Genomic DNA, 16111 nt, shown 5'->3' with positions numbered 1-16111 from the left:
GGTAAATGCACAAAAATATAAATAAAAATATTAAAAGTGGATACTACGGCAGTATCAATAGAAACTGACGTCGGCAAATTAGTGTCAAGTGTTAACACCTATTGAAAACAGTACTCCGTAAGTCCGTATGATATTGTGTAAACAAGGCAAAAGCAAACACATAGAAACAAATGGAAACATTTTGTTTCATCAAATTCTTGAAACTTTGTCGTATTAGTAGTATAATATTTTTATTGATAAAATATATCCAAAAGGTAACCAAGATGTTGACTATTAATCTAGTTTATATATTGCCCATTGTTGATCATCAATTTATTCAATTGATATTGATATAATTATAATATCAATATCAATATCAATATCAATCTAAAGGATACCGCGTATCCCTAAATATAAGGTGATCGGTTCAAGTCTACTAATAGATAAATATGAATATATAATCGTGAAAAAATTATATGTCCTGTTGATTATTTTTTAAAAAATCAATTAAAAAGCATATATAGCTTGTCTCCTAATCAATTTTCATTTGATCAATCTTCTTACATCTCCCATTGGTCTCTAAGTTCTCAACCCAAAATGGTTTTAGACCAACAAGAAAAGTTAACACGTGATCTTTTACCCTTTCTTAGAGTCCACGAAGATGGCACGGTGGAACGACTCTATAGTCCACAATTAGTTCCACCGGCTATAGACACCAAAACTGGCGTGCGGTCCAAAGACATCATCATCTCCCCAAATGTGTCAGCACGAATCTACTTACCTAGTTACCAAACAAACCATAACCGTCCCATTTTGGTCTACTTTCATGGTGGGGGATTTTGCATAGAATCCGCTTTCTCGACACTTGGTCACCAATTTAGCAATACCATATCATCTCAAGCGAATGCTCTTGTAGTTTCAGTCGAATATCGGTTAGCTCCTGAACACCCTCTCCCAGCTGCCTACGATGATTCATGGACCGCTTTACAATGGGTTGCTTCACACTCTACCAAAGACCACAATCAAGCTAAAGTAGAAAACTACGAACCATGGCTAACTCAACATGGAGACTTTGACCATCTTTATATAGGTGGATCAAGTTCAGGAGCAAATATATCTCACCATATGGCCCTACGAGCCGGTTTAGAGAGGTTACAAGGTGGGGTCAAGATTCATGGAATGTTTCTATCACACCCGTATTTTTTGGGCTCTGAACCAGTTGGTTCAGAGCCAGATTTAGCTACTCGTGAATCGACTATGTATTACTACGGTTGGAAGTTCATTAACCCTGGATTAATAAACCCTTTTGATAATCCATGGGTTCATCCATTAGCAAATAGTGCACCTTCTTTAGCAGGACTCGGTTGTAAGAAGTTGCTCGTTTTTGTTTCGTCTGAGGACGAGCTAAGATACAGAGGAGTTCATTACTACGAATCTGTTAAAACGAGTGGATACCAAGGGGATTTATCGTTATATGAAGTGCAAGGAGAAGGCCATGCATTTTATTTCATCAAACCTGAAAGTGAAAATGCGAAGAACATGTTCAAACATTTGGCTGCATTTCTTCAAGATTAAACCATGTGATATGATGCAACTTCTTGAAAAGAATAAAGTCTTAAACATATGTTATTTAATTATTACCTTCCGTAGACTTATTGTATAATATATTGTGTAACTTTCAACATCTATTAATTTTGTCACATAATCAAAGTTAGTGTGAAACTCGTGAATAATGTTGTCCAACTGCTACATCTTAGAAATTTGCTTTGGTTTTTTTGTTGATTCCAAATAAATTACTCTAGTTTTTCAATAGTAGTTGCGGTTTTAATGGTTTATTACAAACACGTTGCTCCAAAATACTTTATGATTTGGTAGTTGTTGCAATATGCAACCACTTTGCGTATATAAGGTTAATTACTTTACTAGAAGACGTATTGTTTTGAAGAAATTATAATAACGGTAGCGTATAAAAGGAATTGGTGTTGCTATCATTACAGATCACCAAACCTTAACATGTTTGACAGGTTAAATCATAATCAGTTTGATAAGAATCGACCAATTTAAAAGTTGGGACAAGAGTAAAAGGAAGACATCTCGATTGACTCACGTGGCTCTCTAATCCTAGTATGTATCTCAACATGTCGTGATTATGTATAGTCTCAGGTTGCTATCTTTGCACCCCACATACTACATTGTTACTGTGTCATGATTGTTTGTTTTGGGTTTCCATACGATATAGGACTCCCACGATCGTGTACTAGCTTCTTCGTGTTTAATGAAATATCATTTGCCTTTCAAAAAAAAAAAAAAAAAATTTAAATAATGATAACGTGCTATTACATCAGGCATACAAGAATGTAGAATGGTAATATATCATTCTCTTATCCCTGTTTGACCAATTACAACATCTCTCATTCAGAACATGTGATAATAAACATAAACATAAACATTTATGTAACACTAACTTGATATACTTCATAAAATGGTAGATTTTAAACAAAATTGTAAGGAAGAATCAATTTGAACAATTGCTTTCAGTTAACATCGACGCGTAATAATAAGATAACAAACGAACACGAAAATAGGATTAGATGTCAGTTTGGTATTAATTTTGAAGACACGAGTATGTGCATACCTGCTATGTGTACACAAAAACTGGCTATGGTATGTCTATGACCCAAAACATCTCGACAACGTTTCAATGTTCACTGCACAGGCGCACATACACACTACAGCTGTTGTTGGAAATGTGTATACAAACAATGCCTTCTGCTCTTGCGGGGTGATGAAATAACCATGACCGAAGAAAAACACAAAACAATATTATACAGAACTGCTTTATATGCATAATAACCGAAGATGATATAGTGAAATGAATTTTAATAGTAAACAAAAACTAGAGACTAACAATGGGGTGACCATCAACCCCATAACCTAACGTAGGATTACCCAACGTAGCGTAGGATTGTTCGCTTCTTATGTGCTTTCCATCTTGGTAAGTCTCCACCAACAGTGATGTCATCATCTACAACAAGATGCTCAGTCTTCGGGGACCTTGACCTTGACCTTTTTAGTGATGACCCTGACCCACGTAAAATTGTTCCCTCGCTTACACTTTTCACTTCTATAACATCATCTTCCACAATGTTATGCATATTAAAACTTAAAGATTGTTCCTTTATTCTATTTTCAATAGGAGATACTAAGTTTTGATCTCCATCTTCAACAACTTTCATCCACTGATATTCGCCAAGTGTATCAGAATACACTATCTCTTTTCTACGCCTTTTTCCAGATAGATTCGCGGTTTCATAGTCAAACCCTTTACCCCTCATGTCTTTTGGGTTGTCGGGTTTAGTATAAGCCCAATTGGGTACCTCGTGATCTTCCATAAGACGGGATCTGTATCTCTCTTTTTGTCTTCTTTCTTCATCCATCTTCTCAAAAAGCCAAAACTCTTCATCTGATCGGGCTGTTAAACGGTTGATTTCTCTCTCACTTGGTGTATCCGTTCCAAGTGAACTCGTACCTCTACGCATCACCTCTTTCAACATCTCTCTCCTATCTTGAGCTGAAAAACCAAACAAATAGAATCAATATCAGCTACAGGTGGCAATTTTGACCCATTGTTTTATCTATGGGGATGTTTTGATCAATGTATAATCCCAAACGGGTCAATCAAAGTTTAGCTAATAGAGAGATGATTCAGACCGGATGAGAAGACACCCATAGTTTATTTAGTGAATACAACCTTTTATTTTGATTCCAAAAATAAAGATTACTGTTGTAAAAATATTGTTTTAGTAAAGCAAAATTATCACACTGATTGTTTTGATACTGTTATTGTAAAACAAAATAACAAATAACACTCTTTAACTTATTATACTCCGTCCGTCCCATATTAATAGTCCATTATTCCAATCTGGGTTGTCTCAAATTAATAGTTCACATCTATAAATAGATATAGATAAGAATAATAAGGTAAAGTTCCTTTATACCCTTAACTTATACATATACAAGACAAAAAAAAATAGAGAAAAAGGTCAGGGGTATAACTGTGAAGTAAAGAAAAGGAACAGTGTAATAATGAGAGATTTCTTAAATTGTGTATTTTTTGTCTAGGGACTATTAATATGGAACGGAGGGGGTATTTTATATCAAATATTAATCGTCACAATACAAAATGTTACGGAGTATATTATGAGAGACCAACCGGTGGAAGTTGTATTGAACAGTCCAGCCTGTATGACTTTAGCATCAATGCCCATTTTCTGCTTGGCCCGCTCCAATATCACCTCTTCAATCGAGCCAACATTAACCAAAACAAACACCCTAACCTCCTTTTTCTGACCAATACGATGTGCGCGATCCTCTGCTTGCTGATCCATCTGCGGATTCCAATCACTATCAAACATAATCACAGTATCAGCTGTCTGCAAATTAAGACCAAGACCTCCTGCACGTGTACTCAAAAGAAACATAAAATAAGGAGAATCGGGAGCATTAAATTCCTTTAACAAAGTGCCTCGTTCTTCGGTCTTTGTTGATCCGTCAAGCCTAAGAAATTTAAATCCATGAAGTTGGAGATAAACTTCAAGAATGTCCATTAGTTTAGTCATTTGAGAAAAGAGAAGGACTCTATGCCCTGCTCTGTGAAGTTTTGGTAATAATCGATCTAGTAGCTCGAATTTTCCTGAAGCTCTGACAATTTCTTCCTTTTGCCGAATATTATAATCACCCATAAATAGGTAAGGATGGTTACAACATTTTCTGAGCTGCATCGAGAGGTTCTGTAGACTTTTAGATTTACCCGTTCCTGAAAATACGTATAAAGTTAGTGTGTATATATAAATATAAATTAATATTAATATATTAATTCAGAGAAAAGGTTATGGTTACTAACCAGTATCCATTCCAACCCTCCCAACATCAGTGACTTGCTGGTAATATACTTTCTGCCATGCTGACATGTCACATTTTAGTATGACCTGTATTTTCTGAGGAAGGTACTTTTCCACCTCATCTTTCTTCCTTCTCAAAATAAACGGCCTTATAACCTAGATTTCGAAGTATAGAGAACTTGATTAAAAAAAATCATGATAAAAGAGTACATATGATAACACAAAAATACCTGGTGTAAGCGACGAATGATCAATAGTTCTTCTTCATCTGTTATGGAAACATCACATTTATCTACAAATGGTGCATTAAACCACTCCTCAAAATTCTCAACTGAATTAAAAATGGTGGGAAGGAGAAAATTAAGTAGGGCCCACAGTTCTTGTAAACTATTCTGTATTGGAGTGCCAGATAACAGAAGTCTCCTTCGAATTTGGTACCTGCAAGACATTGCCTAATTAGCCGAAGGGAGTTCGATGTTATTTGCATATACTATAAATAATATTTTACCTTGAATCTTATCAGATACATAAGTATTCAAAAATTATTACTTCATCAAGAAAACCAAAATTATGATCTTGTCCTATTTAATATCTTCCACAAGGCATTTGAGTTTTGATTAGTAGCAGCACCTTATGCTATAAGGCAACAAAATCTATACCAATCTGGGACCCATAGCAAAATCACATTTGAAATCTGGGCGACAAAGTATAACCTAGGGATACATATAGCCTTCAATAATATATTAATATGTTCTATGAACAGCAGTAATTAGAGGTGTCAAAATCGGCAGATCGAGTAACTGGTCATAAGATGTAAATTGTGCGAGGTTGAAACATATCAGGTTTGAGTCAAGTCGTCAACCCCAAAAACTTTTTGTCCAAAACCAATATGTTTTTCATACAAATCAATTCAATAGTAACTTAGTAACTTTGATTATACTGATTTAGGAGGTTCATTACATATTAGGGGCGAATTTCAATCAAATATATGTGTTCCCTTATAAGCTTTTTTTTTCTTTAACCCATTTGGCATGTTACAGATAAAACATAACCTGAATCGACCCATTAATTGATTAATAATGAGTTGAAGTTGCCACCTCTAGTTAATGATGGAAGTACATTATTTAAACATACCCGGAGACAAGAGTCTTTGCAAGCACAGATTCTGAATTCTTTAACCGATGTCCTTCATCAACAACCATGTAGTACCAATGAATTTTTTTTAAAAATGCTTTGTCTCTCATTATAAGATCATAATGAGTGATCAGCACACTAAATTTCCCATCTGATAATTCTTCTCTCATTGCCTTTCTCTCCTCAAGTCGGCCATCATATAGATAAGCACCAATACTGGTAAAAAAAATTATATTAGTATATCATAATTTACTTCATTAAAAAAAACCAGTGTTATTTTAGTTGCAGTCATATGTACCTACAAAAATACTTCACGGTAAAGGCAACGATATGAACCATTCGGGCAAATTGCATATTGGGTCATCAAACAGGTCAAATTTATTTTATTACAGATTAAAATGGGGCAGGCCGGGTTAGGTTAATCCACATAGATTTTCTTGCCATTTTTTAAAACATTTAAAGGATGTAACTTGATTACATAGATATGATAATCTTTGATTAAAATGATTCAGAACAAGAATTTGGGCAAATTTTAATCTGCTTAACTCATTTGACATGTTTTTTTTTTTAAACTAAACTTTTTTATTTGATTTAATTAACCCTTAGATATGAAATCACAGCATAAATTGACCCATTTCAGAAGTAAATAGATCAAAAGTTGCCAACTTGACTTTATATAACGGGTGCCCTACCTTGGAGCCCATGCTGAAAATTCATTGATCCAATTTGGTAGCACAGCTTTTGGTGCCACGATTAGGTGGGGGCCAGTGACACCTTTGTTTTCCATGAGATATGCTATCAATGATATGGTTTGAATAGTCTTTCCTAGTCCCATTTCATCAGCCAATATTCCATTAAGATTATTATTGAATAATGACAACATCCATTGAAGTCCTTCCAACTGATAAGGTCTTAATTCTCCACCTTGAAGTATTGATGGTTGCTCAGTTACCTGCAGGATTAAAAATTGAAAAGTGTTAGTATAACTTTTGTAGAAGTAGTTTGCTCCAATATACAATTACAATTAGACTTATAATGTGTTGTTTGGATGTGTGTTCTGAAACCCATTCGAAGATAATCATAATCAGACAATCAACGGTAACAAAATAAGCTGTGGAAGTTAGTGTTGGGATGTGCTTTTGCTGCTTGTATTAGTAATTATGAGATACTTAATTATTTGTGTATATAAAACAAACTGACCTTATAAGAATCTAACAATTATATTGCCAGAATATGACATTCTTTTACTCATATATAGTTATAGTTATAGTATTTAATTCTGCAATATGAAGGAAAATAAAAGAGAGATACTAATATTTATAATCTACTTATTGATTTCCTTCATATTTTATCATATCTATTTCTGATAATACCTATGTTAAAAATACTACGTGCAATGAAATTATGGCTGAAATGAGGATATAATCATAATCATATACAACAAACACAATACCCAATCCCATGAATATGAGATTGGGTCGCTTTTGAAGATCATACATATCTAAATTTAGTTATGTCTTAGAAAATCAACAACAACAACAACAACAAAACCCAATACCACATAAGTGGTGTATGGGGGAGGTGAGATGTAGACAATCCTTCCCCTATCCGAGAATAAAGACAAGTCATATCTAAATTGTTGTTGTTGTTAGAAAATCAGTTTTATTACAACTACTATGAAACTAGATATTTGAACCCTAAATAACCAAACGATCGTATTACAGAATCGCTTTATCCAAAGACTAACACTGATTATTCACATCATCAGTTTGCTAATGCGGATCCAAACAACCAATTAACGTTTTTATATAAAACACAACGATGCAAATAAAGATTAAGATACCTTCTCCTGAATTGAATGGATGACAGAATTATACTGTCGTTGACCTTCAAGTAAGTCGGATGTCTTTCCTCCATCATCAGGCGTGGTCTCAACTAAATCATCATCCACGTCAGCAAGTGGGTCCACAATCATTGTAGCAGATTTGTCTTGTTTGGCAGCTAATGGACCATTCAAAGGTTCAATGCCATCATGTTCAGTGTCTTTTTGGCGCTGAACAGCAGCACCTAAACGAACAAGAAGATCATTTGTTTTTCCTAAAAGCATTGTTAGCCTTTCATTCTTACTTTCCTCAACCATTTTCATGTAAGCTTCTTGATCATCTGACTTTAAAGCTTGGAACCTCAATTTCTCTTGCCTAGTCGCACGTTGCCTTTGCCTTCCATGCCATGCCTAATTTGAAACAAGTATAAATTTTAAAATTGAAAAAGCATAAGTTTTGACAATTAAATGCCACACACAACCAAATGCATAAGCTTTTCTCACATATAAGAAATATAATATTTATAAGTAAATAGTGTGTTCAATATGCTTTCAATAATTTGACTTATAATTCTTTTTAACTACTCTGATTGGGATAAAAATGTCTTGATATCTTCATAAAAGGTTTTAGGTTCAAGCCTCACTAGCAACATATTTTTGGGTGGCCCGAAAAGGGTTGAAACGATCACAAAATATACGTTTACCCGTTTACTTTGATTTGGGAGGTTTTATGCATTAGAACTTTCAAACTGTTTGATACTCTCAACCCATTTAACATATTTTCTTTTAGGATAACTCTTTTCTTTTACCAATTTGACAAGCTAAATATATCCTGAATCGAGACACTTAAAAGTTTAATAGGTAAAAATTGCCACTTCTAACAAATACAAATGTATACTAATATATTGTTTGCATACCTGAACACTATCATTACGTTGTTTTCGACGTTTTTGAGAGGCCTGCATTTGCAACTGGAGTTCCCGTATCGCATTAAGTATTTCTACAAAGAATTTTCTCTTCTTAGTTTCTAGCCGGTACTTTTCTTCTTCCTCTAATTTTGTTAGCCTCTGCAACAAGTCATGATGTAAGATTAACATGATTAATTGAAAGATTTAAATAAACATGAGTATCTTTTTCAAAAAGTTAATAGTAAAAATCAGATATTTCAGGAATTAACCAGAAACGTGCACTTATGGACCTGCGAGTTGAAGATAAGATTATATGTTTTTTTCTGAATTTTGTTTAGTGTACAACTATCACTACTAAAGGCTTATAATGTATAGACTCCATCTGTTGCATTCAATAGCCAAAACTTCAACTTTCAGATGAAGGAAAAAAAACAATGAATCATTGTCATGTTGTTTTTATGGAAAAGATGACACATGGACCATAAAAGATTTCCTAATAATAAACGTGTTTTCGTTAAAACGAAAGTGAACTGCTACTATTTCAGTACATGGAAGTTTGACCCTAAAATAGATTTCCATTATTATTGTTACTCCGTATTAGATTAGCACAACGTTTATCTGTTATTAAAATGCTTTTTGCCGGGTCAAAGTTGGTTCAGATGATTTCGTGTGCAGAATGGGTTGATGCTAAACACTTTTTGTTTAGAATTTTGAAGTTCTTACATATTATAATTAGTGTCTTTCAAATATGATAGCAACAGGCCATACATTCTTGAAAGTTTTGTGCATTACAAATACATTTTGAAAAAATTTCAACCTGTTAGAACAATTGATCTTTTTATTAACTTTCATTCTACCTATTTGCCCTGTTAGCGATTAAACATAGCTTCAAATTAACCCATTCATACATAGATGGACTCAAAAACTCCCACACCTAGTTTAAAAAGATTGCTACAAAAGAAAATATATGTATCATCAAGTTTTTGAATAATGAAAACAAGTAAGAAGTAGGAAATTACCTCAGCATCTCGTTTCTTCTTCAGATGATTGTCTGAATCAACATCAAAAGCATTATTTACACCATATGCAGAACGAGTCAGGCGCATCATACCCCAATCAAAGAGTTGCTTTTCAGGATACATACAATTTAAGCACAACGTGTACTCGGAGCTCACATTTGACCTCACTTTTCTTTGCAACTCAGCTAGCTGTAATACGAAGAATATATGTCATAAGAATGTAGAAGTTTCATTAAACAATATAACAAATATTACCTAAACATTACTATCAGTACAAGCGTGCAACAATATAACGCATGGCATTAAGCAAGAAATTATAAGCTCTGTCTACCTTAAGCCCATACAGCTCAAGTAGACACTTTGACTGCAGGTCCTCCCCTCTGTTTGTAGGTAATTCTGCATTCATGATAAAGACAAATAAGTAAATCACTATGTTTTCAGTGACAACTATCAGTTAGTATTATATTAAATTAGCTAAATGCAATAATAAGAGAACATCCCTTGGTGTCTGATTTTTGCCGATGATATCGTGCTTGTATCGGAAACAAAGGATGAGCTTAATAGAAGGCTGGAACAATGGAGGGAGGCCTTAGAACAAAATGGGCTACGGATCAGTAGACAAAAGACGGAATATCTTAGTTGCGAATTCGGTAGGACTGATGATGAACTAAATGTTGGAGGGAACATCAGCATTGGGGACCAGATCTTGCACCCACAAGAGTCGTTTAGATATCTAGGCTCGGTCCTCCACAAATCAGGGAGGATAGACGAGGACGTGACTCATCGTATTAAGGTAGGTTGGTTGAAGTGGAGAGCAGCGAAAGGGGTCTTGTGCGACAAGAAGATACCACTCAAATTGAAAGGGAAATTCCTCAAGGTGGCAATCAGACCTGCCATGTTGTACGGATCAGAATGTTGGCCAATGACGAAGGCCCAAGAGAGAAGGATGGAGGTGGCAGAAATGAGGATGCTTAGGTGGACGTGTGGTAAAACCATGCTAGATATGATCCCAAATGGTGTGTTTAGGGAAAAACTTGGAGTCAGTAGCATCATCGACAAGCTAAGAGAAGAACGACTTCGTTGGTTTGGGCATGTGATGAGACGACCACGTATTGCCCCGGTTAGGAGAGTTGAGGCACTCACGGTCGATGGTGTAAGGAGAAGGGGTAGACCTACTCGTAGGTGGATGGATAGACTAAGACTCGACATGAGGGAGCTTTCGTTGACCGAGGACATGACTTCTGATAGGGATGCGTGGAGGGCTAGAATAAGAATAGTTGAGTAGGGCTACTTTTATTATTATTATTGTTATTGTTATTGTTATTGTTATTGTTATTGTTATTGTTATTGTTATTACTGTTATTACTGCTATTACTGTTATTATTCTTACTATTACAATTATTAGTATTATTATTGTTATTATTATTATTTTTTGTATCACTATTATTAATTATTAGTGTATTAGTATTTGTATTACAAATATTTATTACTATTAATATTTATATATGAACTATTATTATTACTATTATTTGTATTACTATTACTATCGTTTTTATTAGTTTTATGTACTGTTACTAATATTATTAAATGAGTATGTTTTTGGTATCTTTGGTTTTGGATGTATGCATGCTTGCTTGGTTGTTTGTACGTATGCACGTAGGTTCTTGTATGTTTGTATGTATGTATGCATGCATGCATGTATGTAGGTTTTGTAATGAAGGTGTGATGCAGTTACACACGTTTTTGTATGTAAGTTTGTTTTTTATGTATGTATATTTGTAGGTAGGTATGTATGTATGCTTGTTTTTTACTTGTCTGCAGGTGTGGTATATTGATGATGTAGCGTGAGGGTACGAAATAGTATTATTTTTAATACAAAATACTACAAAATATGACACAAGTTTTATTAATTTACGGATGGGATATACCTAAACTTTGCTACAACACTATAGGCAGTGTACCTAATCGTAGAGTAGTGTAGTTTTTAGTAAGTCCGGTTCGTTCCACAGGGAGCTGGTGAAGTTAACGCTATATTATTAAGTTTATTTGTAAAAATATATATATAAATAAGTAGTAGTATTATTATAAAATGGGGGTTTTACCGTTTAATGACCGGTTTGTCGATTTTAAGCGTAAAAATAAATGACAAAAATAAAATGACAGAAAATAAAATTGCGAGTAATAAAATGACAGTAAATAAAGATACGATGAGAAATATAATAAAAGAATTATGCTTATTTAAACTTCCGTAATCATGATGTTTGACGTGTTGATTTTAATTTATTACCATGGGTTAATTGTCCTTTGTCCTGGTTTATTTGATACGTCTATCTGGTTTTTGTCCATAATAGTTCATCGGTCATAAATATAAAGTGCGAGTATCCTCGTCAAATTACCCTTATACCCGAAGTCAAATATTCCAACTGATTAAGGATTTAAACTGTGACGCAGTTATCACTTCTGTCAACAATTACACCAGTTATCACTGTATGTAATCCACCCCTGTTTTAATTAGTTTATGAATATTAATTCATCCACTTGATCAGAATGAATAATCAATTACCCAACCCAATTGATTAATTAAATGATTATAACAGATTCCATATGAACGTCACTAAATAGGACAACCATAATCATTATTAATTATTAGGTTAATTAATTTGAAGATAGGTTCGACAGACTCCAATGAGTTGTCACTCAATTAGACAATACCCCCCATCTATTAATAGTCAATAATCCAATTTCCACAAGTGTCGGTCTTTTGCCCAAACCTTAATTATGGTCCAAAGTTTAATAACCCAATTTTAGTAATTAGCCCAACATCATGAGTACTTCATTTTAAATAAGCATAATAACGACTTAGCTACGAGACATTAATGTAAAAAGGTTGAACATAACTTACAATGATTAAAAATAGCGTAGCGTTACACGGACAGAATTTCGACTTACACACTCAAACGATCTCTATCATAAATCTTATTATTATCATAATTTAAAATTAAAATTAAGATTATTGTTATATCTTATTAAGTTAACATTATGATAGAGATATAGAATATAGATATTGATATTGATAGATAGAAAAATAAGAAAAAAAGATAGAAGAAAAAAGAGATCGAGAAAAAAATCTCGGAGAAGTTCTCTTAATTCATCATTACATAGATCGTTATATAGAAATTGAATTTTCATTTACGACCCCTGAACTATGCTCAATTAACAACTTTTTATTATTTAATATTATTCTTATTATGAATTATTTAAATATTATATTTTATTCTTGTGCATAGTTGACTCGTAATTTTTACACCGTTGCGTCGAGCGCTGAAAGTTGGTTCATGCCTCGGTTCCGGATTTTCGAACGTCCTTTCGTACAATTTTATATCTTGTACTTTGCGTTTTGTAACTTGTACTCTTGTCATTTTTAGACGTTCTTCATCAATAAATTGAACCTTTTGAATTGTATCTTGTACATTTGAGCTTTTTTTGACGTTTTGGTCTTTCAAATCTTCGTTTTTGTCTTTAAATCTTCATTTTCGAGCGATTTGCGTCTTTCGTCTTCGCACTTATTTATTTAACTATTACAACTAAAAATAAGGAAATTACATTTAAAAACATTACATATTGGAACGATATTGCTACTAAATATATGTTCATTTGGAACACTATCAAATATCCCCACACTTGAGCGTTGCTTGTCCTCAAGCAATACAGAACTTGAAATAAAAACATACATGAATCACTTTTTTATTCATCACATTTTGTACATCAGTGATTTTGATATAGCGGTATAAACAATGACAGTAATGATGGTTAAAGGTGGGTGTGTCATCCACAGTTGCCTCGGGTTTAGGTCAACGACACTTGCAATCAAATAGCCGATTTACTTTCGGTTTCCAAAGCAAAGTGCACATTTGAAAGGCGGTTTACAGTCCCACATGACTATAAAAATTTAGATCCTTTAAGGAAATTGGATCTTTATGAAAACATTTGATCTTTTGAAAATTCAAGCTAGATTTTACCCTAGACAAGTTTTCTGATTTGATCCATCATCGGTGTTGCAAAATATATTTGTGGATCAATATTTTGGCTAAAACTTTTAGGTTCGTGTAATCCACTGCTATCCCGGTATCGGAAAGCACACATCCAGTTTACTTGTTCCGTATATTACCTTTCGGCAAACTACCGTCCGGTTGTAAAGGAAAGCGATGAACAAGAAACTGTTAAGGCAATGTCCCGTGACATGCAGATGATTATGGTCTTATTAACGTGTCGGATGCTAGAACTATCCTTGGTAGGAGCGATAGTAAAGATCATCCTATGATTTTTCGGTCTGGCACAAGGTCCTGTCTCCGACCATGTTATGCAACCACCGTTCTTACGGTTGACACCCGATTAGGTTCAGGTGACCTAATGAATTCCAGGTGAATTCCTAGGATTTTACGTTCAATGGTAATGAACGCATTGAAAATGGATTTTCAGAAAACAAATCGGTTTGTATTTTTGATCAAAATATTTTCTCGTTCAAGCTCGAGTTTAGACATCATCGAATTCCATGAGTTTGAATTCTCAATCTTTAAGGTCAATCTCTAGGATTGAGTATTATCAGTCTTAAAAGCTGATTTTTAATCTTTAAGGAGATTATCCTTTTCTGGGGATCTGATTCATTAGTCTTATCAAGCTAATTTGCACGTTGCCTCCCCATTGTACGAGATAAATCCTTCTCATGGTTAGGATAAATCTGACCACTTGGCGACCCTGTTTGATGCTGAGGTCCGTGGATTTCCTGCTGATTTTAGTGATGACTTTTCTAGATTTTTCGTCAACCTACAGCTGGTCTGGACGACAACTTCATGACCTAAATCAAGAAGCGCGTGTCTTTTTCGGAAGACTTTACTTCCTTTTAATGATGGAATTGATTCATCGTGTAGATCCATCTTTCTTACAGTAAATCGGGTAAAACTGATTAAAATCGTCCAAAATAAAAGTACCTGCAATAACTTTACAGAAACATGTGATAGATAGTTTTTAATTGAATAACTTGGTACATTCTCCCCACACTTAGTTTCTTTCTTTGCTTTTTTTTTTATTCTCCTTTATTCCATTTTAAATGAATTCAATCGTTTTAGGGTGTTTCTCAATTTATGTCCTTTCCGAGGTAACGATAATTTCGGCATTAACACCTAGTTTTATCGTTCATAAATATGTATAAACATGATTTTGAATTCATTTAGTTGAAATTTTTAAAATTTTCATAATATTTAGAAAATAAGCCAAGTATAAACCCGAGAGAATTTATAACCCTTCCCCACACTTGAGATCATGCAATGCCCTCATTTGCATGAAATCAGACTATAATTATTAATTCATGAGGGTGATTAGTGTAGAAAAGTGATTAAAAATACCCAGTTTGTAAGCATATTATTTTACATCACATTTGATATTTTGCGCCTTGTCATCAAAATTAGTAGCTTTTTGTTGAACTTAATGACAGTCTTTGAAAGTGCGCTGTTTTACCCTGTTTTGTACATAACATAAAATACAAACATATATACATATTTTTGAAGTTTGGTATATAACCCCTTCAAAAATTTATAAAACATAGTATTTTTTTTTGGCATACTTTAAATCAATAAAATTAAAAATAATGATAACAAAATTTTTCGTCCCGCCCTCGGGTAAAGCAATTTCGGTTCAACTACCTAATCTTCAACTCACGACGAATTTTAGAAATCATTTTTTTACTTAATGAAATAAAGTAAATTTTGTTTTTAAATTCACACAAAACTTAAATTTAAAAAGCATATTAATTTCATATAAAACCTACAAAATAAAAAAAAAATCAGAATGGGGGGAGAAAACTAGTTCTTTAGTGTCTGCTAGCGGAAAAGACCAATCGAATTCCATTCTCGGAACTACACGAGAACAGAACAAATAACTCTAGATAACATTTTCTTAGAACATTTGAATCTCCCCACACTTAGGTAGCTGTGGTGTCGAAATTGTGATTAACTTTATCGTCAATTTCTCTTGGTCCATAATCAACTTGCGTATCTGTGACTTTTTCTTTAAGCCAGTGCCCGGCTTCTTCCGTAATATCCCATAATTCAACTAGCTTCGCCTTTTCTTTAGGCGACAGATTGGATACTAACCGGTTACATAACTTAAAGTTCCCCTTACTTCTAGCATCAATAGCCCGTTTAAAAAGTTTCTTCATTGAACTGTTAATAACGGGGTCATCTAATTTCGTATCAACAACGGGGTCCTTTGTTATTGGGTTATCATTAGGTTTTACTTCATTTTCCCCACACTTAGGCGTTTTATTATTGCTAAGCACTACCGTTGGAGTTG

General features: G+C 33.8%; 2 protein-coding genes across 3 annotated transcripts; one reads left to right on the top strand and one right to left on the bottom strand.

Moving 5' to 3' along the window:
- The first annotated feature begins 576 nt into the window (after positions 1-576).
- On the top strand, positions 577-1554 carry LOC139887801 (2-hydroxyisoflavanone dehydratase-like). The gene has a single exon (XM_071870856.1). It carries the CDS (start codon positions 577-579, stop codon positions 1552-1554), a length of 978 nt encoding a protein of 325 aa, XP_071726957.1.
- Positions 1555-2533: 979 nt separating this feature from the next.
- On the bottom strand, positions 2534-10158 carry LOC139890745 (probable ATP-dependent DNA helicase CHR12). 2 transcript variants are annotated; one of them, XM_071873656.1, is made up of 10 exons: positions 10095-10158; positions 9764-9952; positions 8754-8903; positions 7858-8247; positions 6707-6966; positions 6015-6230; positions 5111-5318; positions 4883-5036; positions 4193-4795; positions 2534-3550 (listed from the first exon to the last, which is right to left on the bottom strand). In XM_071873656.1, the coding sequence occupies exons 2-10, from the start codon at positions 9884-9886 to the stop codon at positions 2925-2927; spliced, it is 2730 nt and encodes a 909-aa protein (XP_071729757.1). In that variant the 5' UTR covers positions 9887-9952; positions 10095-10158; the 3' UTR covers positions 2534-2924. The 2 variants fall into 2 exon arrangements, with proteins under 2 accessions (XP_071729757.1, XP_071729758.1); XM_071873657.1 differs by having other exon boundaries at positions 2535-3550; positions 10019-10150.
- Positions 10159-16111: the final 5953 nt, after the last annotated feature.

The sequence above is a fragment of the Rutidosis leptorrhynchoides genome, chromosome 2 (assembly GCF_046630445.1).
Source record: "Rutidosis leptorrhynchoides isolate AG116_Rl617_1_P2 chromosome 2, CSIRO_AGI_Rlap_v1, whole genome shotgun sequence".
NCBI classification, from domain to species: Eukaryota; Viridiplantae; Streptophyta; class Magnoliopsida; order Asterales; family Asteraceae; genus Rutidosis; species Rutidosis leptorrhynchoides.
The sequence above is the reverse complement of the archived record's forward strand: the minus strand, read 5'-3'. Positions and strand labels throughout refer to the sequence as shown.

What these genes read in the sequence shown, in the direction of transcription:
- LOC139887801 (XM_071870856.1), top strand. Translation starts at nt 577, where the DNA reads ATGGTTTTAGACCAACAAGAAAAGTTAACACGTGATCTTTTACCCTTT.
- LOC139890745 (XM_071873656.1), bottom strand. Translation starts at nt 9,886, where the DNA reads ATGTATCCTGAAAAGCAACTCTTTGATTGGGGTATGATGCGCCTGACT. An exon ending in TCATTCGTCGCTTACACCAG is followed by an intron (nt 5,037 to 5,110) that starts GTATTTTTGTGT and finishes TTCGAAATCTAG; the next exon opens with GTTATAAGGCCGTTTATTTT. An exon ending in GTTCAATACAACTTCCACCG is followed by an intron (nt 3,551 to 4,192) that starts GTTGGTCTCTCA and finishes TTGGTTTTTCAG; the next exon opens with CTCAAGATAGGAGAGAGATG.